General features: G+C 45.1%; 7 protein-coding genes across 7 annotated transcripts; 3 read left to right on the forward strand and 4 right to left on the reverse strand.

Annotated features, from left to right (window-relative positions):
• Nucleotides 1–35: 35 nt before the first annotated feature.
• On the forward strand, nucleotides 36–2135 carry L203_101275 (uncharacterized protein; the record flags this gene model as incomplete). Its single annotated transcript, XM_066210717.1, has 6 exons — nucleotides 36–190; nucleotides 244–309; nucleotides 373–931; nucleotides 979–1525; nucleotides 1577–1820; nucleotides 1871–2135. 6 exons carry the CDS (start codon nucleotides 36–38, stop codon nucleotides 2133–2135), a joined length of 1836 nt encoding a protein of 611 aa, XP_066066814.1.
• Nucleotides 2136–2358: 223 nt separating this feature from the next.
• Nucleotides 2359–4316, reverse strand: L203_101276 (uncharacterized protein; the record flags this gene model as incomplete). The annotated part of the gene is made up of 4 exons (XM_066210718.1): nucleotides 2359–2698; nucleotides 2750–3000; nucleotides 3049–3359; nucleotides 3419–4316. 4 exons carry the CDS (start codon nucleotides 4314–4316, stop codon nucleotides 2359–2361), a joined length of 1800 nt encoding a protein of 599 aa, XP_066066815.1.
• Nucleotides 4317–5675: 1359 nt separating this feature from the next.
• On the reverse strand, nucleotides 5676–10164 carry L203_101277 (L-aminoadipate-semialdehyde dehydrogenase; the record flags this gene model as incomplete). The annotated part of the gene is made up of 6 exons (XM_066210719.1): nucleotides 5676–6250; nucleotides 6299–8290; nucleotides 8335–8457; nucleotides 8510–8947; nucleotides 8998–9978; nucleotides 10035–10164. 6 exons carry the CDS (start codon nucleotides 10162–10164, stop codon nucleotides 5676–5678), a joined length of 4239 nt encoding a protein of 1412 aa, XP_066066816.1.
• Nucleotides 10165–13260: 3096 nt separating this feature from the next.
• Nucleotides 13261–15290, reverse strand: L203_101278 (uncharacterized protein; the record flags this gene model as incomplete). Its single annotated transcript, XM_066210720.1, has 10 exons — nucleotides 13261–13467; nucleotides 13522–13576; nucleotides 13627–13750; nucleotides 13804–13891; nucleotides 13944–14232; nucleotides 14282–14383; nucleotides 14430–14569; nucleotides 14613–14778; nucleotides 14832–14927; nucleotides 14980–15290. 10 exons carry the CDS (start codon nucleotides 15288–15290, stop codon nucleotides 13261–13263), a joined length of 1578 nt encoding a protein of 525 aa, XP_066066817.1.
• A 957-nt stretch (nucleotides 15291–16247) lies between these two features.
• On the forward strand, nucleotides 16248–16873 carry L203_101279 (uncharacterized protein; the record flags this gene model as incomplete). The annotated part of the gene is made up of 4 exons (XM_066210721.1): nucleotides 16248–16389; nucleotides 16458–16565; nucleotides 16619–16640; nucleotides 16708–16873. The coding sequence occupies 4 exons, from the start codon at nucleotides 16248–16250 to the stop codon at nucleotides 16871–16873; spliced, it is 438 nt and encodes a 145-aa protein (XP_066066818.1).
• Nucleotides 16874–19127: 2254 nt separating this feature from the next.
• On the reverse strand, nucleotides 19128–21838 carry L203_101280 (aspartate-tRNA(Asn) ligase; the record flags this gene model as incomplete). The annotated part of the gene is made up of 2 exons (XM_066210722.1): nucleotides 19128–20861; nucleotides 20909–21838. 2 exons carry the CDS (start codon nucleotides 21836–21838, stop codon nucleotides 19128–19130), a joined length of 2664 nt encoding a protein of 887 aa, XP_066066819.1.
• A 378-nt stretch (nucleotides 21839–22216) lies between these two features.
• Nucleotides 22217–23233, forward strand: L203_101281 (uncharacterized protein; the record flags this gene model as incomplete). Its single annotated transcript, XM_066210723.1, has 1 exon — nucleotides 22217–23233. One exon carries the CDS (start codon nucleotides 22217–22219, stop codon nucleotides 23231–23233), a length of 1017 nt encoding a protein of 338 aa, XP_066066820.1.
• Nucleotides 23234–23264: the final 31 nt, after the last annotated feature.

Below are 23264 nucleotides of genomic sequence, written 5' to 3' on the forward strand. Positions count from 1 at the left end.
TCTCCATTTCCAAATTCACTCTTCGACTTGCAGAGATGAACTTCCCAACAAAGACCTCTACATTGATTATAGGCGGCGGGCCCGCAGGCTTAGTCTCTCTCAAGTATGCTATCGAGTACGGACAGCCTTGGCTGAAAGGCGAGGAACCTATGCTAGTTGAGATGAAAGAAGAGATTGGAGGTACTTTTCGGTGAGAGCTTCTTTGCCACTATTGTAGTTTTGTCTGACTACCATTGCACTCAGTTGGAGGAGCTATGAGAATGCTGAATTGGTCAGTTCGAAGCAGTTGACTTGCTTTTCAGATTTCCGGTGAATCTCAATTGATTTGATTGCTGCCGAGGATCGATGACTAAAATCTTGCGATTTGTGAAGATACCCTATGGAAAACACTGACCACCCTTCTCTTCCAAATTTTGTTCAATATTTGAATGACTATGTCGACCACTTTGATGTCCGCCAATACATACATACTTCAATGAAGCTTGTTTCTCTGGATTACACCTCCAAAGAATCTACACAACCTTACAAGCATCAAGCTACACTCCAAAAACTGGACAGTGACGGCATTTCTCTGGGAGATCCTATAGTCATCGTAGCTGCAAGGGTCGTTGTGACAACAGGCCTTCATGTCACTCCGAATATTCCTTCCATCCCAGGGCTCAATTCTCCTCCTTCTACCCAGTCCATGCCCAAGTATCTCCATTCATCTTCATACAAGTCTCGTTCGCAGCTTGCTGGGAAAGATGTGCTTGTCCTGGGCTGTGGGGAAACAGGGATGGATATAGGCTATGAGGCAGTGATGGCGGGTGCTGACAGCGTATGGATCGGAGTCAGAACCGGTTTCTTAAGTTTTCCCAAGGTTTTGAATAACTTTAGAGTATTGGGAACGACATTTAAAGGAAATTTGCCGATCGATGGCTTGATTACAAATGTCAGTATAAGATGTTTTGATGATTTCGGTTGATTGCGTTCTTATAGCTCTTTGAAACAGCTTACGTCCATCCGTACATCTCCTCTACCCACCTTCGATGGTTTATCTCTGACTATATAGTCAAGAAAGTCCTTTGGTTCCTTACTGGTACATCCGCAGGATGCAACCAATGGGCTGGAGAGCTTCCTCCTGAAAGGCAAGGCCGAGCCTATGCTTTCCTTAACAAGAGCGCGAAAGCAATGCAATTTATCAACCGTCCATTCTACAATCTCTCATGGACCCATCGACTCATTGCGCACTATATTGATTCCCCTCCTCCAGATCATGATCCCAAGATAGACATTGTCCCATTCCCTACTCATTTCGACGAAGGGCGTGCAGTTTTCCCCGCTCCTCCTGAACACAGAAAAAAAGAGCAGGCTTGGAAAGAAGAGTGTAGGCCTGATTTGGTTGTATTTTGTACCGGTTATAAACAAGAATGGGAATGGCTGGGCAAGGGATATCCCAAGGGCCCTAACGATTGTGAAATCAGACAAGTGTGTACTGAGAAGGATTTGAGTATTGCGTTTATAGGATTTGTCAGGCCTGGTGTTGGTACGTTCCCTTCACCTTTACAGTTGGACTCTGAATCAAGTGCGTAAACAGGTGCTATCCCTCCCATCGCCGAAATGCAGGCTCAACTTTTCTTTCTCCTGTCCTCGTCTCTAAAACCCATCCCGATCCCAACTTCCCTAGAAAACTATCATCTTCTCCATTCTCCTGATTCCCGTATCCAGTATGGAGTGGATTACAGCACGTACATGTCTACACTGGCAAAAGATATGGGCAGCGCCCCTGGACTGTGGGAACTATGGGTAGAGTATGGGTGGTTCGTAACGTTCATTTACTGGTAAGCCTAGCTTCTTCCTCATCGTATCGAGAACTAACGAATTACTAAAGCTTTGGAGCGGCTTTTCCGACATTTTATCGCCTTGTCGGACCGTACAAATGTTCCAAAGCGAAGGAGATTGTCGAAACAGAGTTGTGGGAAACAATCACACGCAGAGGATTGCTAGGCAATCTGTTCATGGGCGTTCTTCCTATGCTGTTCTATGCGCTTTTAAACTTATTGGCTTATGGATTTGAGATTGGCTGGTCACTGACTGCTTCTTTCTTGGGCCTACCATTATCACCTCTGCAGATACTTGAGAAAAGAAAAGGCTAAACACCCATAGCGGTCTGTCATCCGTGACTCTTATACATATAGGGAAAGAAGGACAAATAACATAGCAAGGTCATGAAAACCAACATGTATCAAAGAGTGTATTCATGCAAGGTATATCAATTTACGACATCTGTAGCTCAGAAAACCTTGTGAAACATGACATGGCAGAACATACTTGCCTTCTATTACCAGCAATCCAAAACGAATTTGCGACGTCTATACTTCAAAGCATGCTCAACTTTGAAGAGACTTGTTCCGTAAAGCAATCTTTGTCAACTTCGGGATCATCATTCCCATCCAACTCATCGCTTGCTTCAAACCCACTATCGCGTTCGTTTTCGGTCTCTACTTCGTCATCCATGAAATAATCATTCCCGGAAAGGCCAGCCTTTGAGCCAAGGAATCGTTCGTCTCCTGCTGTTGGTTTTACCCATCTTTTCCACCATCTCCCAGCAAGTGACTTGATTTCGTTATCAAGGCCGAGATACTCTATATTTTTTACCACACCTTGCCAGGCCACCGAACCTTTTGAAAGACATTGATTGAAGTAATTTGTGTCATGCCTGGCGCAAATATGAGTGTATCGCCTTTACATCTTTGAGATATGGACTTACCAATACAGCCAATGCAAAATTACTCCAAAGCTATTTGGATCCGGCAAGGGGACGTAGATGGCTGTCTTGCCTTTAGTCCTCGCGGGTGAAACCCTGGCGCCTCTGTAGACAGGTGAATTGAACACCAGGCGGCCTTGTTGGTCTCGCTGCGTTGGAGTTGTAAGTTGAGCCGTGACGTTGGAAAGCAAGGCATGGAACAAGCTCGACTGCGGAACGAGATAATCTCTATGAAGGGGAAAGACAAGACATTGCTAAAGGGGTGCTCAGTACGATTTCTGCGACGGTTGCAGTCGACACACCTCAAACTGCTCTGTACCAGGAAGTGATCCTCGCCGACCTGTCTTACTCCAGTGCCCTTCAGAGGTACTGCTCGTAACGACATTAGGCCTCCCTTCACCATTCTTCCCTGCTCCTGAAGGAGGCATCAGATACACGCTCGTCGCCTGTTGCTGCTCTTGAAGCGTACCCCTCTGTGTGAGAGCGTTGGCGGTTTGCGGAGCTTTTCCTTGTTCTACAGATATCTCTCGCTGATCAACTGCATCTGGCAAGGCTGTTTGCGGCGTAGAATACAAGGGCTTTGGCCGATTAGGAGGACGACGGGTGGGAACGACTATGGGCATGTGAATAAGCACTCGCCAGACCTAGACTCAACCAAAGGCAAGAGCTTACTTATATAGCAATCGGCCGAGTCTGGGTTGAACCAATACATTGACGCCATCTCTACAAGCTTTTTCAAGATGAACTCTTTTGGAATGTGATCCAGGTTGGCTTTGTGAGGATTTGCCTTCTTCATTCCTTGCTGCTGTTGCAACGATTGAGATTGGAGACTGGCTGATAGTTGCGGCGCTGACTGATGATATCTCTGCGGCGACAAGGGGGCCGTGTTTGGGCACGAAGAAAGATGATGTGGTGTATGGCGACCGCTGGCGCTATGGGGAGTCGGCAAACCCCTCGTCAAAGACCCTCCCTGCGATCTCGGAATGGCACGAGGACTGGGGAAAGATGGCCTCGTACCACGACGAGTCATGGAGTCAACAGGATTCGACGACACATGGGAGGTCCTCGTAGGAGTCATTGATATGGGACTCTGCCTAGGCGGCGAAAAATCGACCGGAGCAGCATTGGGTAGGACACCTATTGGTCGAGGAGTAGTCACAGCGTCCATCGTGGCTTCAACAGCAGACAACTTTTTGTATGAGGCAGAAGGCGGCACAAAATATGGTGAGCAGTTGTTTCGCCGCAACCTGGCGGATCCCAAGGCGGATCCCAAGCTACCAGAGGGACTGTCCAGAGAGAGGGGATTCGGTCGATGTGAGGCTGAAGGCGTCTCAATGCGTACAGAGGTCCTTGATGATTCACTCTCAAACCGTTCAACGCCGTTTACAGTGTCTCTACTGCCGGCAGCTGCCGCTTGCTGCTTCATTCCTCGTTCTAGTACGTCGCTGCCGACAGAGACTGGCGACGATAGTCTGCGTTCATATAAGCCAATCTCTCTGTCCTCTTTCTGTCTGACAATATAGTCAATATCCATGCCATCTCTGTCACTCATATTTGTTGCTGCCGCCATGCTTTAGTGAGCTGAAAGAAGTTTTCAAAAAATAGATTAGAAAAGTATCTTTCAATGTTTTCTTAATCCAGTACGTTTCCGAGATTAGATGATTTGTTTGGTTCCTGTGTGTCCTAACAGCCCACAAATGGCGGCGATCGCCGATCCAATCCAAATGACTGATTCTGTAGCAAAGCTTCTTACTTTTGAATGTTCACTGCAATACGCCCAGTCTTGACCATTCGACTCAGCCTGGTGCTCTCCCGTTGTATCCGCCAGAGCTCAGCGTATCAAGCGTGATCGGAATGTCCAGAGTCGACGAAAAAGAAGATTTGTGCGAGGCAGAGCAAGACGTACAATGATGGCGCTATTGGCAGAATACCAAGTATATCTCTGGCAAAACGTATCGGATTATCGAGTTGTCGATTTGCAGAGTGGGTGATGGAAATAATGAGTACTTGGCAAATCCACAAAGGCAAGAAGAGACAATGCTTATATATCAAAGATCCTTCTCATGCTTCGCAGTGGAGTCCTTGATATCCTTTTATCCAGTCCACAGCCACACTTCTCATCTCGGTTTCAACAAGTCCATCACGACCCCCATGTTGACGTCCTTCCCCTGAAAATTGAAAATAATACACAAAGGAGCTTACCAATGTACAGCTATCTGCCTGGTGTGAAGGCTTTCTGGTTCTGACAAAGGAGGAGAACCACTTAGCTTTGGGTGTGCATGAATGAGGCAAGATGCAGATGGAAATTCAATTGCAAGACGGAAAGGGTAAGTGCCATAAAGGAATAAATGTACTTTGAATCCCTAGAGATGATTGATGTGCCCTTTTTGCATTGATGATTGAATTCTTCAGTTTCCTTGCGTATAGTAAAGTTGTAATGGCTCAGCAAGGGATCGGCTCTATGGTTAGAGCGTTGTTTCGATGCGCATATTCCTTGCTCTTGCCGCAGCTGCGGCTTGGAAAAGCTCCAAGATTTTGGTTGTAGAAATCACAATAGATGGATCAAGAACGGGGACGGCCAGAGATCAGTCATCCGTCTCTACTGCGTTTCCCGTTCAATTCGGCTCTAAACTCTGAGATTAACGCCTGTCGAGCTGTTGGGTTATCTAGATACAAATGACAGAGCTTGACCTTGTGGATACTTGAGGATATTTTGTATGATAAAGGCAAAGAGATGCCGCAGTCTCGCTCTTTGACATAACCGAATGGCCATGTTGAGTGAGCGTCTTACAAATTAGCATAATCCTATCAGAGAGAATGCATGCAGTCTCTCCGACCACTTGAGATAATTCCGATGCTTGTATTGCATATATATTAGACCAAAAATCTAACTGTGACAACAATCGCCGACTATAACGTCAACCCCGCCTCATACTGTACCCGCTGTCGTTCGTCCGATAGCCTTCATCACCCCTCCTTCCAACACAGGCAGTCCTCTCCCAGCCAAAGTAGGCTTTTCCAAGAACCCAGCTCGTATCAACCAAGAAATATACAAACCAATTTCTTTATCTGTCACACCAGCAGTCTTTTGCTCGTCCGATGCAGCAGCCAAATTCTGAGCATTGGTGTCATCAAGCTCGGCAGATTTGGTACTTGTAGGAAGGTCATCAAGGACAAAATGCAATAGTGGGAATAGCGCGTTATCCTGAGTCTCCAAAACATGCTGCTCAAGCTTCGTCCGCCAATAGACGTATTCCACGCGTTTGACATCATAGCCATGGAGTTGGAGGGAACCAAGAAGGTCGTTGAATCGAATCTTGGGATGGCCTGTCACATGCATGATGTTGAAGGCAGAAGAGGCGGACGACGAAAGGGTTGAAAGAGATGAGAGTCGAGCAACATGATCGACCGGACAACAGGTGATGGAGTTGTTGATATAGGGAACGAGCCCAAGCTGGATGCAACCTTTAACCATTCGCCAGATAAAGTCATCGGTGTTGGTCACTGAAAGCTATTAGTGAGATTCTATGGACATAAAAAGCGAAACCTTACCAGCAGTTTTAGAATGACCGAGAACATAACCAGGCCTCAAGATCCATCCGCTTAGTCCCTTCTTTCCAGCCTCCATAATTAGTTTCTCTGCAACCCACTTGCTTTGACCATAGCCAGTGTCCAATCCGGTTCTACCATCCTCAAGATCATCATTCTCCAACAGCCCCTTTCCGCCAGCTTGGACAACTTCGTCAGCCTTTTTGACAAATGACTCATTGTCGAGAACAGAGGTGGAAGATATGAAGGAGAATTGTTTAGAATGATGCTGGGAGCAGAGTTGGAGAGCAGTGATAGTGGAGATGACGTTTGCAGCACGAAGTTTGGCATAAGGGTAAACCCAATGGACGATAGCACCATTGTGGAGCATAGCGTCTGTCTCGGCGGCAATTCTATCCCACTCCGCTTGAGACAACCCAAACTTATCCTCGGCGAGATCACCAACAACAGCTTCAACCCGGTCTTGTGCCACCCACTCTTCGTCCCAAGCACCTCGACCTTCTCCACTTTCTCTCAAACGCTGTAGACCCTGATCAGGAGACTTGGCGCGAACAAGACAGATAACTTTCTTCACTCGACGAGAAAGTAAATCTTTGAGTATGAAGGCACCGAGGAAACCGGTTGCACCAGTGAGGAAGACGGTAAGTTCTTTAGTCGTAAAGTCGGCAGGCAAAGCATTGAAAGACGGAAGCTCCTTGCCAAGTGACTCAACGTCTTTAGCATAGTCAATGGCCTTCTCAGCGTCAACAGAGCTGTTGCCCGCACCATCGAGATCAGCATTCCTCAACAAGTCAATCTCGGCGGCCTGGCCAGAGATAGTAGGTTTGTCAAAGACGAGACCAAGAGGCACATTGACGACAAAGGCTTTTCGAATTTCAAAGACTAATCTTGTAGCAAGGATAGAATGGCCACCCATATCAAAAAAGTTTTCATCCAGTGCAATGTGAGAAGGGGGAGAAGGTAAGAGGGAAAGCCAAATATCGTGAACGGTCTTTTGAGATGGTGTGAAGCCAACTATGGATGTAGCCGGAGCAGGTGCTAATAGAGTGGTGTCAGGGAAAGGCAAAGCCGGCTTGTCAACTTTTCCGTTAGGGTTAAGAGGAAGTTTGCGAAGAGGAAAGTAGACCGCAGGAACAGAATAGCTGGGAAGCTTCTTCTTGAGATGTTCTCGAATATCCCTAATCAGCTTTCGGTACTTTTTGACACCTTTGATCATCTCGGTCTTCAAATCCATCTCATCATCTTCGGCCGCTTCACTAGCACTCAAAAGGTCCAAAAGTTCGTCACCGTCAATTGGAACGAAGTAACTAACAAGAACTTTTTCTTCGTCCTTGTCACGCCTGACAAGAGTGATGTTTTCACGCACAAGAGGGTGTCGACTGAGGTGAGTATCAATCTCGCCTAGCTCAATTCGGAATCCGCGAATCTTAATTTGATCATCGGCTCGTCCAGTGCATTCGACTCGACCGTCAGGTAAGTACCTGCCCAAGTCACCAGATCGGTACATTCTGTCTCGAATACCAAACCAATGTTTAGCAGCAGCAGGATTCTTTTCCACAAGGGTGTCACACCTCTCTACCCCCTGGCCAAACCAGTTATTGACAAATTTTTCAGCAGTAGCGATTGGATCTAGATAGCCTTCGGCAAGACCGCTAGATCGTACGTAGATCTCCCCCATTTCGCCAATCGTACAAGGGATATTCCGGTCCGTCCTGTTAACAACCAATAACTGTACATCTACCATACCTTGACCAGCTGTAATCAAGTCTTTCTGAGTCGCCAAAAAGGTGCTATCTTGATTCACACTAGGGATAGCAAAGTATGACACTGCTCTCTGAGTCTCAGTGGTACCGAACATGTTGATGATGCGCACACTCTTGGCGAGAGATTGAAGACGAGAGCAATCACGCTTTGTAAGGACGTCGCCGACGAAAAAAGCGTTACAAAGGGTAGGTATCTGACGAGTAGCTTGAGCCGAGAGAAGCTGTCCCATCGCTACAGTCGAATTAGCGGATGAAAATTGCAGAATTATAACGTACCAGGGGTCAAATGAGTCACCGTAACTTCGCTATCAGCCATCCATTCGGCCAATCTACCAGGAGTACCAATGTCATCGGTGGTTGGCACAAATAGCTGAGCGCCCAAGAACAAAGGCGTGAACACTGAAATTGTTAGTATTCTGTTGCTTCCTCAAAAGTGGCAAATGGAGCTTACTGTCTCGCTGAATTGGATCATGGGCGATACCGCTCAACATTGTAAACCTCGAACTGCTATCCAGCTGAAATCTCTTACCCATCCAAGGGAAGAAATGCGTCAAGCTGAAATGTCTGCCTGTGACACCCTTTGGGATACCAGTAGAACCGGATGTAAAGGAGAGGGTGGCAGGGGAGTCAGGGCCAAGGACGACACCAGCAGGAGTCTGAGCATATTGCTGGAAAGAGGCGAGGATGTCCTCCGGGGCATCAGAACGGGATCCAGTGATGCCATTGGCCGTCAGCCGGATTGCGGGAACAAGAAGACGAAGAGAAAGGTTTTCAGAAATATAATCTGAGACCAATGGAGCGAGTTGGCCGGCACTAGAGATGACAAGGAGCGCTCTTGGGTTGGAAACAGAAAGGTAGATGGTTTGTCGAGAAGGGGGGTAAGCGGGGTCTGCTTGACATGAGTGATTGCTTGCTGAACAAATAAAATAATTGACTGACCAACGACGGAGAAGACTCCACCGGCCTTCAATATACCCATAACACAGACAACCATTTCCACACTTCTTGCCGCATAAACCATGACAACCTCACCTCTTTGTAATCCGTTCTTCAACAGAGCATACGCAAGCACATTACTGGCCTCGTCAATCTGCCTATAGGTGAATATTCTCCTTCCTCTGCTAGGACCGTCCATAGCTGTCTGGCCTTCGGCTAGTTCAGACTGGACGACACAGATGCGGTCAGGGTGAGCCCTAGCATTGTCAGAAAAGATGTCAGGAATAGCCCCAACAAACCCACACCAGTCAAGATCAGCAGTTGGGTCGGGAAGAATTACAGCTTGATCAGCCGTTCGGATAGGAAGAGCACCTATCGGATGGGTTGGCTCGTGAGAGGCCGCAGAAGACAGTAAGTGAAGTAGTGATTCTAGAGTTGCACTAATCCGACTCTGTGTGAACAGCAAAGAGTTATATACAAGCCTCAGATAGAGAGGAGGAACAGAAGTCCTGGTCGCGGGGTTGCTATTGGGAGAAGCAAGTAGAAATAAAGTGAGGTCCGTAGTCAGAGATGTTGATGCGTCTGTCTCAATATGAGTAGAGTCGAAGAATCTGACTCTAAATAAGGGCCCTTCTGGCTTGATGTGATCTACCAACTTGTTGATGGGCACTTGATCGGCATATACCTCTTGCTCGCGCTCCATGATTTGACGAAGAACATCAAAGAAGGTCAACTCGGTAGCGATGTCGAGCTTGAGCAGTAATGGCTGACTTGAGCCGTTGGCAGAGGTACAGATGATCATTGAAGGGTCTGGTGTATATCGAAACAAGAGAATAGTGAACGAAGTGAGGAGTATATGATAAGGAGTTGGGAGGCCAGAAGCTGGAAATAGGGTAGAGAACTCTAGGGTGAGCTTCATTAGGACGGTAGCTAATGTTGCTGGGATAGGCAGCGACTGATAAGACTCTATCAGTTTGGCAGGTGCTACAGGCGTCAGTCTAGCTCTACGGTTATCTAATTGGCATGCTCATTGAACATACAAGGCCTTGGGTAATCAGTAGGTAAAACCAAACTTGGCAGAGCTCCTAATCTCTGTTTCCATCTACTGAGCCTTTCCTTGAGTTCATCAGCGCTCAGCGGCACATCGCCAGTGTCCACAGAAACTGGCATTTTTCGATAAGTCTTAATGAAAGTAGAAAACAAAAAGAAAAAAGAAAAGAAAAGAAGAATGACCTCGTCCCAATTTTTTTTTGAGATTGATGATCACTCGAGTCGTCAGAAATTTTCGGAGACGGCCGACCAGGATTTCATCTAAATTACGTAATTAAACAATAATGAACATTTGTTTCCGTTCTATTCATGCTACATACAATACGAATTAACATTGTATTTCTCTGTTTCTTTGTGTCGGATAGCAATCTCATTATTAACGTAACACCATTTAAACCTAAGTCTCTTAAAGATGCTTCGTTGTCATCTCCCGGCAACCTGTAATCCACGAATTTGAGCAGTACAGTTTTGACAATTCGGGCGATGAGTAGTGGAACTGTCTACAGAGTCAGGATCTGCTATCGTGAGAGCCCAGCTACATATTCAAAAGCAATCAGAGGAATATTAGTTGCTGCTCCACTTTGGCTCTTCGCGCTTGGCCATAGTCGACGAAAACTGAATTGATATCAATATCGGAAGAGGAAATTTTTGAGAGCCTATGCCGGTTCGAATTTGATAGTCAATCCAATAGGGGATGCGCGAAGGGTGGAAATGAAAGTTGGCGCTCCATCGCACTGAACGTCCAATAGGCAAAGATTGCATCTTGCAGGTTACTAAAGAACCTTTAGCAACTTGACAAATTCACAGTCATTCTATGCCAATCTTGGCTTTGCGCATATCTCAATGCCATAGCAATGGTCTTTGTAGCTGATGGATGCGGATCCAACCGAACGCCGGGAAGAGCTTGAGAAGATTATCAATCGTGCAGCTACATCAATGGATCAGCTTATCGACACTATCCGGATATCCTATACCAATCACAAGGATGCTTGAGAATCCATCATTGAGAACTAGTTCAGCCTGTTCACAACGTTTGAATCGCATACATCCCAAGTATGCAAATCATCCGCCAAATATCCCTACTTTGTTCTACCCAAACGACCATCCAGCCCTCCATTGGTCCTACTACCGAGTTCAGTATACGCTTTGTTCGATTGGACAATGGTGATATATCTATCGCTGCCCAGTTGTTTTGCAACATCTACTCCAACGTTTTCAACTTCTTCCTTCTGATTTTGATATACACACCAGACAGTAGTCTTGTTTTCGTTCAAAGAAAATTCTATTCTTCAATAAGAATAACTTGGGTGTCTATGCAACACTAACTTTCAACGCCTCTTCCGTCTTTTAGATCTTCTTCGAACCGGGAAAACTTGAAAGCAGGTTGGTCTGTTGTTCCGGAAACTGAGTAGAAATGAAGACTCAGATTCAAGAAACATGACGAGATGAGCGTGACCCTGTTCTCATTGAAATAGCTTACTCTTTCTTAAAAGTTTCCAAAGACAAGTCTTTGGGTTTGATAACTTGAGAGTCAAGAATGGCCACTTCATTGGTACCTGCAGCTACAGCCCAATTGCCCAAGGTCAAAAGATGTATCAGAAAAGCAATGTTGGATTTGATCAACATTATACTAATTGAATTGACATGAAGCACAAGAGCTTGAGGCCTCTCTGTATTTATACTTTAAAGACTTTCACAGAAGCTTATTTATGAGTCATGCTGTGTTTCTATTGAAGCGAAATCCTTCCTTCTATTCAAAGTCGGTTTACTTGTCAGGTAGTCTACTCATCTCGAAGAAAAGTATTTCAGCACCTTGCCACCTTTTTCTGCTTTTTGTCTGTATCTTGTTCTTTCTTCGTTACTTGTCATTTGCAATACGTTGTGCTACCAATCAAGTAAATATGACTCCGGCTAGCCTGTTTATCATTAGAAGTGGAGTATACATACCGTTGGTCACTTCTATCCACTCGGAAAGCGTCAATCGTCTTGTCGTTGACTCCTTGTTCTATATCATCCCATGCTATTCGTATTTGCTTCCACAATTGCTCAAGTGTCGTTGTTCTGTTCTAATTATATAAGAGCTCCCACTTGATGGTGTTTAAGATACTTTCGATGAAGCAATGGCTTTGCCTTATATCCCGTCTCAGGCTTCAGCAGGATTCTGTCGTATGTTATATGACTTGGGCGATATCTCCATGAACAGTCCGCAACGACCTACCCAGCTCTGGTCACTTGACACATGCACCAGAGACTTGCAGGTGGCTTATACAGCGAGGCGTGTATCTTGGACAACATTGTGATACAAAAAAGCAATATAAATGTTTAAGAGCAAAATACGATATGTTGAATATGTGTTTTCAACTTTTTGCAGTGGTCAGTACATTGATCACAACGATCACTTTTGTAATGAAACTACAAAAATCTAGTTGATGTTTGATTTTGCTCTTTCTTTTCCCAAGTTATCACAAATTCAATCGAATTTTAGAAATACCAGTATGTTTCTCGAGATAAGATCATTCAGATACAGCTATCTGCCCCAAAATGAAGTGAATGCCAGTAATGCAATTATGAGATGGATTGGATTATGGCCTTGAATAATTTCTTTGGAGTATCAATAATCGACCTCATCATCGTCAATAGGCAGTACACATCAAGGATTAATGAATGGTCGTATATGTGAAAGACATGACTTTCTGTATACGTTAGAGATATAAACTGGACATCTCTTACAAATAATTCCTACTCAAGACTAAAGGCTATATCCCCTTGTCTGAAGAGAATGAAGCTATGAGTCAAGTACAACATTTGTAAACTGACTTCAGTAATATTAGCATTCTTGCTATCCCGTAAGCTTGACAGCTGAAATTGACAGTACTTATGACTCGCTGCAGGGAAATACCTAGAGATGGTTCATTAATAGTGCAGATGACAACCCGGGTCCTAAAGATGTGTTGTGAAAAGTCGCAATCTTGAAGGTTGTGGATCTGACAATATGGAAAAGATAAACGGAATTCACTCTAGTTGTTCGGTATTCAAAGCAAGAGTAGTCATTGGTTTCACTCTTTCATTGTCAAGAAACTTTGAGACAAGCCTTTACGTGGCTCAGGAAGATCGGAATCCAAACATGCGATAACACATTCATGCCTGTCTTTGTAAGTCAACAAATCCAAAATTTTATCATACAAACCCCCTGTTATCTTGTCTTTGGCCACGCAACTACAACATCTCGTATCGTCGGAAAGTATAACCCAAAAACGCCAGATCCTTTTTCGCATCACCTCCGGTCTCTGCGCTTGTAGGAAGCTCTGACACCTGATCAATCTCGTCAGTAGGGAAGTACGAGGTGTCGGTGATGGAGCGAAGGTGAGGGACGAATGGGGCATCAATGTCACGGATAGTAGACCAATCGACTCCATAGAAGAACTTAGAAGCTTTTAGTCAGTTTCACATAACTTGGATGATGCGCTAAGTACGTACGGGATGGTTTTTGAGTTGTTCAACTGTATAACGCCTATCGACATCACAAAGCATCCTACGACTATAATGAGTGTTGATACGAGACGAAGAGACGTCTGAGCGTACCGTCTGACGAGATCCTCGGCTTCACGACTAAGATGTACATCATCGGGGAAATACAAGTAATTTTTCCAGTCAAGGATCTTCTTATAAACATCATGGGTATTCTCAGAACAGAATGGTGGGTAACCTGATATCCAAAATCAGACATAGCTAGTAGGAGGAAGAGATGCTCAAACGCACCGACAAGACACTCAAACATAATAGCTCCAAGAGACCACCAATCACACTCCTTCCCGTAACCTTGTTGCAGGAAGATTTCAGGCGAGATCTAATTTAGATTAGTATATTGGCCGGTGTTACATAGACACTTGGATGCCTACATAGTCAGGGGTCCCAACGGTAGAGTATGCCAACTTTCTCCTATTTGCCTTCCACGTCGCAATATCTTGCTTACTTGTCATGGTCAAATTAATTGCGTTGACCATCACACTGTTCCTTGCACCTGGCCCGCCGGGACCACCGATTTGGGACTGACGATTATCGCTTCCACCAAGCAGACGCTGGTAATACGCAGAATCATGCTGCTTGTGGAAACCAGTAGAAAGACCAAAGTCGGAGAGTTTGATATGACCTAATGAATCGATGAGAATGTTGTCCGGTTTGATGTCACTGCAAGTATAGTGAATAATGCTTTTTGACACGCCACGAAGACACAAACCGATGAATAAAACCAAGATTATGTACAGCATCGATAGCCAAGATACACTCTGCCATGTAAAATTTGGTAACGTCCTCTGAGAATGTATCATATTTGATCAACCTAATCACTGTCAGTTTGGGCTGCTATGTAGAGCTGTGATACATACATAGTCATCAAGTCGCCACCAGGTAGGAATTCCATAACAAGGTAAAGATACTGCGTGTCTTGGAAAGAGTAATACAACTGCACGACCCATGGCGAATTGCTCTCAGCCAATACATCTCTTTCGGCTCGTACATGAGCGAGCTATATCCATCAGCTTCAGATCTACAAGGAGCGCGAAACTCACCTGTTCCCTTTTAAACATTTCATTTTTCTTTAGGGTTTTCATCGCATAGATTCTGCCAGTATCGACTTTTTGTACCAAACGAACTTCACCAAAGGCACCTTTGCCAATAACCTTGACTGTCCGGAAATCATCGAGCCCAATGCGCGTACGTCTCAGACGGAGGAAGCTGGATAATTCAAATCAATGACTCGTAACGTAAATACAATCAAAACCACTCACTTGGACTCTCGACGACCGAGGTTGATCAATTGCCGTGCCTTGAGAGAATCGGGGGTGAGAGCATCGGCTGCAAGCTGCTTCTCAAGCGCAGTCCGTCTATAAAGCAGTTAGCGGATTGGAAAGGTCCACGAAACATGTTGAAGCGTACCTCTCCTTCCTACCAACGACACCCTCCACTGCCTCCTTGTAAAACAATTCCAACTTCATTTTGGCGCTCATTGCCTTGCCCTGTACACTTTCTGAAAACTGCGAGGGTTTTCTCTCAAAATAGACGTAGTCAGCTCCCTTATCTGATACCAATTGGCCCGTCTCAGCAGCCTGTTGCTGTTGCAGCTGAGAAGAAGGAGGACCAATAGGATTCCTCGAGCCAGGCTGACCAAGGTTTGGTTGAGCCACCTGGGGGACAGATGGCATGGGAGAAGTACGGCCTTGCCCAATCATCTGTTGCGCGTTTAACATTGTATGTTGTTGTTGAGGAAAGTTAGACGGCCCCGATTGCTGGGGACGATAAGCCATGACACTACAGAGGTCAGACGTTAGGCCTAGTTGTCTGACAAGACGTTTTCCTGTACTGCCGTCTATACCAAAGCCAGTCTAATTTGAACGCTGCTAGAATAAAAGCGAAAAGTTGAGAAAAAGAAAAAAAAAGAGTAGAAAGAACAGGTTAGGTTGTCAAGCGACAAGTGGTAAAGATCGCGGGCCTCTCTGTTAATTACGGGGGCATTAGAATCAGCTTAAACTTAATTAAGATAAATATTTAAGCTGATTACTCATTGCTTTGTATATACAGTCTAAAGTCTTCTCTCTCATTCTTTTCCGTCTGAGTTGAGTTCTACCACTGCCAGGCTGGATAGGATATCAGGCTGAGCAAGAGGTATAGTACTTTTCAGCTCGCAGACCTTTCGCTCCGTTTGTCCCATAAGTTTATGTTATGCTGCTGACCGAACAAATTGCTAGAGGATAAGCTATTACCATCCAGAATAACCTCTGTATAAAGGTCCTCCAGCTTAAAAGACCAATCCCAAAAGCTACAATGAGACCTTGAAGAATAGTTCATATGAAGGTCCAACAAAACAACGCATTTTAGCCCCTCCATCCTGCATGAGAATCTTTCTTTCGTCATATACTCCAAACCTGTATGGCTTGCTGCAAAAGACGAACGAGTTGCCATGTCAATTATAAACATAGGTTTAAAGATAGAAAGAATATAAATGAGATGTATTCAAAGATAATCTGCCTCCACCTTCACCTCCACATGGTTTTGCCCAGAATGAATGGTTGAAAGTAAATGAAAGATGAATTCTCTTTTCAACATGAATTGATCACATCAAGTGTATGTAGATTTTACAATTATTATCCTATCGCTTGCTCAAGCTCATCAACTGCCTCTCGAGAAGTTTCGTCCACCCTACCACCATGACTCCAAAAACGTTAGATGAGGTTGTCACTTATCTGTTTGCTCGACCGCTACCCCTTCTTGAGCCTGGGACAAAGATATATGATCCCAATCTTGTCAATGTTATTCCCAACCTCTCAGTACACAAATACGTCAAAGCAGGTAAGCCAGAATACTGTCAAGCACTGATCGTTTGCCGTAAAACGGCTCAAGCTTGTGATGATATGTAGCCCTTCATCTGGCCAACGACGACATTCAAAATTGCCATTTAATTGCCCAAGACAATGAAGGAGATCCTACAGCTGACATGCTCCACGCAACTCTTCATAGACGAGAGGGTACGTTTGTCGTATTGATGCATTTGCGATGGGTTAAGTAATTGGTTTGGTAGGCGACTATTGGAATTCGAAATAGTGTGTATTTCAAGACAAAGTCCCACTCGCCGTCAATAAAGAGCACGTTAGTTAACTTCCCAGCTAGCTGGTGGTCTCATGTGGGACGACATCCACTTTTCCCGGGTGTATCGTCTGCCAAAGCTTTTGTTGATGCTTGCTCTTCTGTTCGAGGAGAAGGCAAAGCGCTAAGGGAAAGGCAATGGGAAGATATCAAGAGGATTGTTGAATGGACAAGGCAGAACTATCATTGACAACAGTAGTCGGCGAAACATGTGAAAATCAAGACAAAGCCATACACGTCGTATGATCTGGAATGTATCGCCATGGTATATGTCAAGCGCTATTCCCACAAGAATACGAATATCTACCAAACCAAGCAAATTTACATACACGACCGTTATTTCAGAATGTATTGCATTCCGACAACTATCGACATAAAACTACCACCAAAAGGAGAGACCCCATAGCAAGATGGACAATCACAAGATTCACACATGATCAAGATTTTTGGCTCTAAAGTGCATACCTAAAAGACAGATTTTTCACAGCTGTTTATCTGAAAAGTCTCCTACGTCCATATCCGTTGGACTTTCCGAATCGGCCTGCAATCTGTCCTGCTTCTTGTTTCATGAAGGTAGTACAATCTCAGGCCAAAGGTCATTGAGATAGTTACTCCAAAATAAACAATACAGGCGAACATGCCAGTCAGGATTCGTGGTGGGTTCTCGGCTTCAATTCAAGGCCTTGGAACGAGAGTAACTCGGAAAGTTGTGTCTAGCTAGAATAGACAAAGACAGCTATGAGATTCATTCTCTAGGGAGCTATGAACAGGAAGACCTTCCTTATATCTCCTCTTCTTCTGCGTCCTTCGGCCAGGTCCCAGTTGAACCCACTATATCATGTCTGATGCATACACGACATCCTGTGCTCCCCTGGCCTGGAATGGATGGAGGAGGACGTTGCTGTATTCGGTGGTGACCCAAAGCAGGTTCATCTCGGCCGTCTCAGTGGTGGCAGGCATGTCATCCACCAGCTCATCCACCACACTGCTAGGCTTGCTCTTAAAGAAGTTTTTTTATCACTACCCATTTACAATCCAATGCGATTCTCGCTCAGCCGCTCACTCCTGTTACTCGCAATGGTCAACATGCAGCTTTCTGTCAAGCTTTAGGTGCCGGTTCAAATATGTCTCTCAATGAACCTCACGATACACTCAAATGTTCAATAAAGACGATCTACTGACAACCACCCCAGCAGAATCCTTTCCAGGCAACCAGTTTTATGGCAATCAGCCTTATGGCAACTCATTCATCTCTTAAGTTCTTCATACACCGAATTATATTGTTTTTTTGGGTAAGCACATTCGCGCTCTTGGGATTTTTATCTTTCGATACCACTTGTCATTCTTGGATGAAGCATACGATTACTCAAACGTAGGAAAAACTTCTTTGGTCATTATGCCACTGGCCTGGATTCCCAATCGTTGATTGATGTAGAGGACAAGGATGTTTACTCAGTAAGAGGTCAAACAGTTCTCGACAAGGCGCCTGGCTTCAAATCTTATGTCATGCATGCTGGAAATTTCAACGTACTCAACCCTAAGCTGGAGAGAATAGATGTCGAGCATCTTGCTCGAGTCATCGGGTTGATTTAACAGTAGAGTCTCTTACTCTTTCAGCGTACATCATTCCACGTCCAGGCATTGAAGAGCATGTCGTGTTAATCGGTACTTATCTTTGAAGCAATATTCCACTCTTTCTGACCTAGCCAAAGCACAACGTATCCCAAAGAATGGTACAGATCTGCTCCTGTATTTGCTGGACCCGATGGCAAGTCTTGGAATGATATTGAAGTAGTAGCCCACAGTGTCGGCTAGTGGCCTGCAAGGGGAAGAGGTGCGAGGCTGGTGGTAGAGGAGAGAACGCTTGAAGAAGGTACTCAAGGTCATTGTCAGAACCTTGGAACTATGACATGGAATATAGCCAATAAATAATAATGCAATGTAGATTGCATTATTGTGACCTTTTGGTACAGAGCGTGGATATTAATTATTGCTAATATTCATGACAGTCATGAGGTATCATCAAAGGGAAAAAGAACAGAGGAGGATTGGGGTCATCCTTGTATGATATGGGTGGCTCTGGGTTGGTTCTTTTAATCATGCAAGCAATAGGTGACTGACAGCAATGGTAGCTTTCAAGCGAGCTTATTATTGCAGAGCAAGTATCTGACCTTGCAGTCAAATGCATCAAGAGTCTCAAAAAGGCCAAGCTATAGTTGATTTGAACCGCTCTGATTACACCACTGAGATCTTGGGATTTCTTCAAAGGTCCTACATAATCTGACTTTGACATTTGCATTTCTCATTGCAAGCACTCGCAATGAACTCGACACCTTCTACTACAGCAACATCACTAAAGCATCAAGAAAGCACCACATTATATACACTAATGGCTACAGCACACACTCCAAGACAAAATCCAGCATCTATCTAGGCAGTCTATTCTATTCAAAAAATTTGACAATATCCTTCAGCTCGTATGGTTTAACGCCCCCCTTGGGGTAACAGATATATGTCAAGTCACCAGTCACTCCAAACTTCTCTCTGAATCCAGCCTTTTTGTCCAAAGCCAAGCTCTTAACAATACCCTTATAAGTCTTTTCCATAAATCTAGCTCTCGTCTCCGAGATTCCATGTTTTTGCACGAGTCGCTCAGACACAGCCGTGCCAAACGTAACAGGCTCGCCAGGTACAGCAGAAAGAGCCGCCTGAACCGTACATTCAATGGCGTCATGAGGAGCTCCGGGGAAATCAAGGGCCCACTTGAGCTGATAACCTTTTGAAGGAGCGAGACGAGTCAAGACGACGAGTGTATCAATGGACGGGTTGCCTTTGATTTTGGCAGAGTTGTCGTCTTCTTTGATTATCTGATCTTCCTCATGATGAGATTCAGCAATAAAGTATCGCCTGTGTTCCATGTCTTTCCACGGGGCGACTTCAGTCAGGCGAATTTGCTTTCCCTTTTCGTTTCTACCAGATTTCCAATCCTCAATCCTGTCATCAATGCGTCTTATAATATCTTCTTTTGGTTCAATTTCTCTGACTTTGAACACACCCTTCTTTTGCTTGCTATTATGGATGAGACTCAAATCAGCTTTGTCCGAGTCGCTTCTTTGTTCTTGAGTACAACTCAAAGCCCTCCAACCGTGTTCTTCTGCCAAAATCTCTTCCATTGTTTCTGATACCAACATCCATACCGGCCTTAATTTAATGACACGTTGGACAAAGTCAATAAATCTCTTTGTCACCTCCTTCTTTTGCTTTTCCGCACACAAAGGGTCGCCAGTGATCATGCAAAATTTGGAATCCTGCTTGGAATACCCCACAGCGGCTCCTGTCTCTTCATCATGCCAGATCTCAAACCTGTCGTCGAGCCACGAGGTGTTGGCAGCATCACCATAATTGGCAATAAGCATTTCAACAGGTGGAGGATTACTGGGGTCCGTTGGTTTGGTTGTGTCAGCCTCTGGATGAGGGAGGTATGCCGGACTAACAGGAAGAGAATGTGGATCGCGATGATAGAGAGTAGCTAACCTCACATCAGGCAAATTGAGGAAGAAAGTAACAATGCGTTCAAGACCAAGACCTGCTCCTCCATGAGGCGGCATACCCCAATCAAAAGCACTTAGATACTCCTGCATTTCTCGAGGGTCGATTCCAGAATCGTACATGCTTTGGCGCAGTTTCTCCGAATCATTGATTCTCTGTCCACCAGTACAAATCTCTTGACCTCTAATAAACAAATCAAACGAGTTTGTCGCTTCACCATCGTTGGCTGTATAGAATGGTCGAGCCGAAATGGGGAATCTGTCGATGGCATAGTAGTCGGTTTTGTACTTTTCTTTGATGATCTGGCCTAGTCTTATTTCATCCGGTGTAGAAAGATCTTCTTCCTCAACATCTCTACCATCGTCCCGAAGCATCTGGATAGCTTCGTGGAAAGGAAGAATTAGGGTTTCATCAAGCCACTGAAGATCCTCATATAAAAAGTGCTCGAGAACACGGCCAAGCTCCGTCTTCATATTCGTGAGAGTTTTAAAGATGTTTTTGAGTACAATGTCGACCACCTGAAAGACTTCATGGTAATCTTTCTCGATAAGCATCTCAATATCCAGACCTGTGTATTCTGTGAGGTGTCGATGGGTGTTGCTGTTCTCAGCACGAAAGACAGGTCCAATCTATTCGAGCGTAAGCTTTGGTCAATGGTAGAGCGAACGACACCTACTTCGTATACTCTACCGAAATCCGCAGAGATTGCCATCTGTTTCATCAACTGAGGACTTTGAGCCAGGAAAGCTTTTCTTCCAAAGTAATTGACCCTAAACACCTCCGCTCCGCTTTCAGTAGCCGCTGGTTGCAATTTTGGCGTGTTGATCTCCAAAAAAGAGAGGTCTTCCAAAGTGTCTCTAAATACTTTTAGTACTTTTGAGCGAATTTTAAAGATAGCTTGATTAGTGGGATGGCGCAGGTCCAAAGTACGATTGTTGAGACGAGTATTTTGTGGCGGACGGAAACCGCGAGAGAGACTGAAAGGGATATCATAAGAAGCTTCAACAAGGTGGATACTTTCGATTATGATTTCAAGAGGAGTATCAACGTTGGAAGTGATGGGCTGAGGAGGATTCTGGAGAGTACCTGTCACCTGGACGATCGATTCATCTGGAAGATGTTGGACCCATTTGATCATATGTTCGGAAGTGCCATCTGGCAAAAGCCCTTGAATGAGGTATCCTCTATGACGCAAGATTACAAAGTTGATGTGGGATGAGATGTCGCGTTGGGTGTGAATACGAACTCGGGTCGTTACTCGTGTACCTGCTGGCAGTTGGACAATGTCTTCCAATGGCGTAATTTCTTCCAAATCTTCAAGTTTGCCATAGCTAGCCCGAGTTTCGGGATCGTCTTCTTGTTGAGCTCGTAAATCAGCTTCTAAGCGACGCTGCCTCAGTTCCTCAGCCTCTCTCTGTAGCCTCATTTGCTTTTCTTTTTGCTCCTGCATCTCCTGTTGCTTCCTTTGTTCTCTTTCAATCTGTATTTGGTCATGATCAGACCCATTATCGTCTTCTTGTTCCTGTTTGCCGTTTGGGAGGCGAGACTTGATAGCCTGCCCAAGCTTGGCCAAAGGGTTACTCGGCTGCGTTGGTTCAGTAGTCATTCTGAATTATTTATTGGTGTTTGGAAAGAAAAACAAAAGAAATTTTTTTTTATATCCTCATTTATATTTCATCGCTGGTTACGTATTTTGATATGACTAGACCTCCACCTTTCAATGTCGTCATTGTATAATCACAAGGCTATTCCAGCCAATAGGTCGGCCTTATCTCCGATTTTCAGTCTTCATCTTTCTTTCTTTTCTTTCTTTTTTTTTTTCTACTCCACATAAAATAATAGAGGTCGAATCCCGGTTTATGACGACCACAACTACGTCTGAGCTGTTTTCAAGAAGGACCTGCATGCCTAGGTAATGGTGTCCAGCAACTTGTGCAAATTACTCTGTTGCTTTCCCAAAAGAAAAGAGTCGTCCCAGCAGGATATGTCGTCTTCCACCAAACACCCACAGTCCAACCCCAACCCGGCGTCCTACTGGTCTCTGGCGCTACGAGCAAAGGGTCTGAGAGCTGCGGCGGCTGTGGGACTAGGTATTCATCATTACGCCCCTCCAGTGGTGCCATCTCCGACCCGTACCAAATGGATTGATGCTACATTGGGAGATAAAAAAGGAAAACGAGTCATCAGGCTGGATATTTATTCCCCAGAACAAGTCAAAGATGAGGACACCAATCGTCCAGGAGTCATCATCTTTCACGGTGGAGGATTTGTGCTGGGATACGGAACAGACGATGCCAGATGGGCTGTAGGAATCAACAAGCAGCTTGGAGCGGTTGCAATCGCGGTATCTTATCGACTGTCACCCGAGAATCCTTTCCCAACAGCGGTAGAAGACTGTGCGACAGCCATCCTCCATGTGGCTAATAACGCCTCGTATTATGGCTTTGACCCAACCAAGCTCTTCGTCTCGGGCTTCTCAGCCGGCGCAAATCTGGCTCTTACTTCGCACCACCTGCTTCAGTCTCCATCCACTTGGGGATACACGTTGCCTTCCAAACCACCTAGAGTGCGAGGCATTGTCGCATTTTACCCTCTTCTCGACTACTCTCTCTCTCGGTCCCAGAAACGAGATTCCTGTGTCAAGCCCCAATTTACACTCGCCCCTTCCCTTACCACTCTGTTTGACTCGTCCTACCTTCCTCCTTCTGTCGATCTCTCGGATGCAAGGTTGAGTCCAGCATTGGCACCAAACGACATGATAAATAAACTACCACCGGTTCATATGACGTTGTGCGAATACGACATGTTGTATGCAGAAGGAATCTCATTCCAAAAGAGGCTTGAGAAAGAGGGCAAAGAAGTCAGTGTTAGGGTGCTGAAGGGAGAGAGGCATGCGTGGGACAAACCTCCTCCTCTGGCACCAAAGGGTAGTGTGCAAGTCGAGTATGAGGCGGCTGTGGCTGTCATGGAATCTTGGCTAGAGTATAAGAAAGAGATGTAGATCTTCCCAAGCGATTGCTGTAACTAGGTTG

The sequence above is a fragment of the Cryptococcus depauperatus genome, chromosome 2 (genome assembly GCF_001720195.1).
Source record: "Cryptococcus depauperatus CBS 7841 chromosome 2, complete sequence".
NCBI lineage: Eukaryota > Fungi > Basidiomycota > Tremellomycetes > Tremellales > Cryptococcaceae > Cryptococcus > Cryptococcus depauperatus.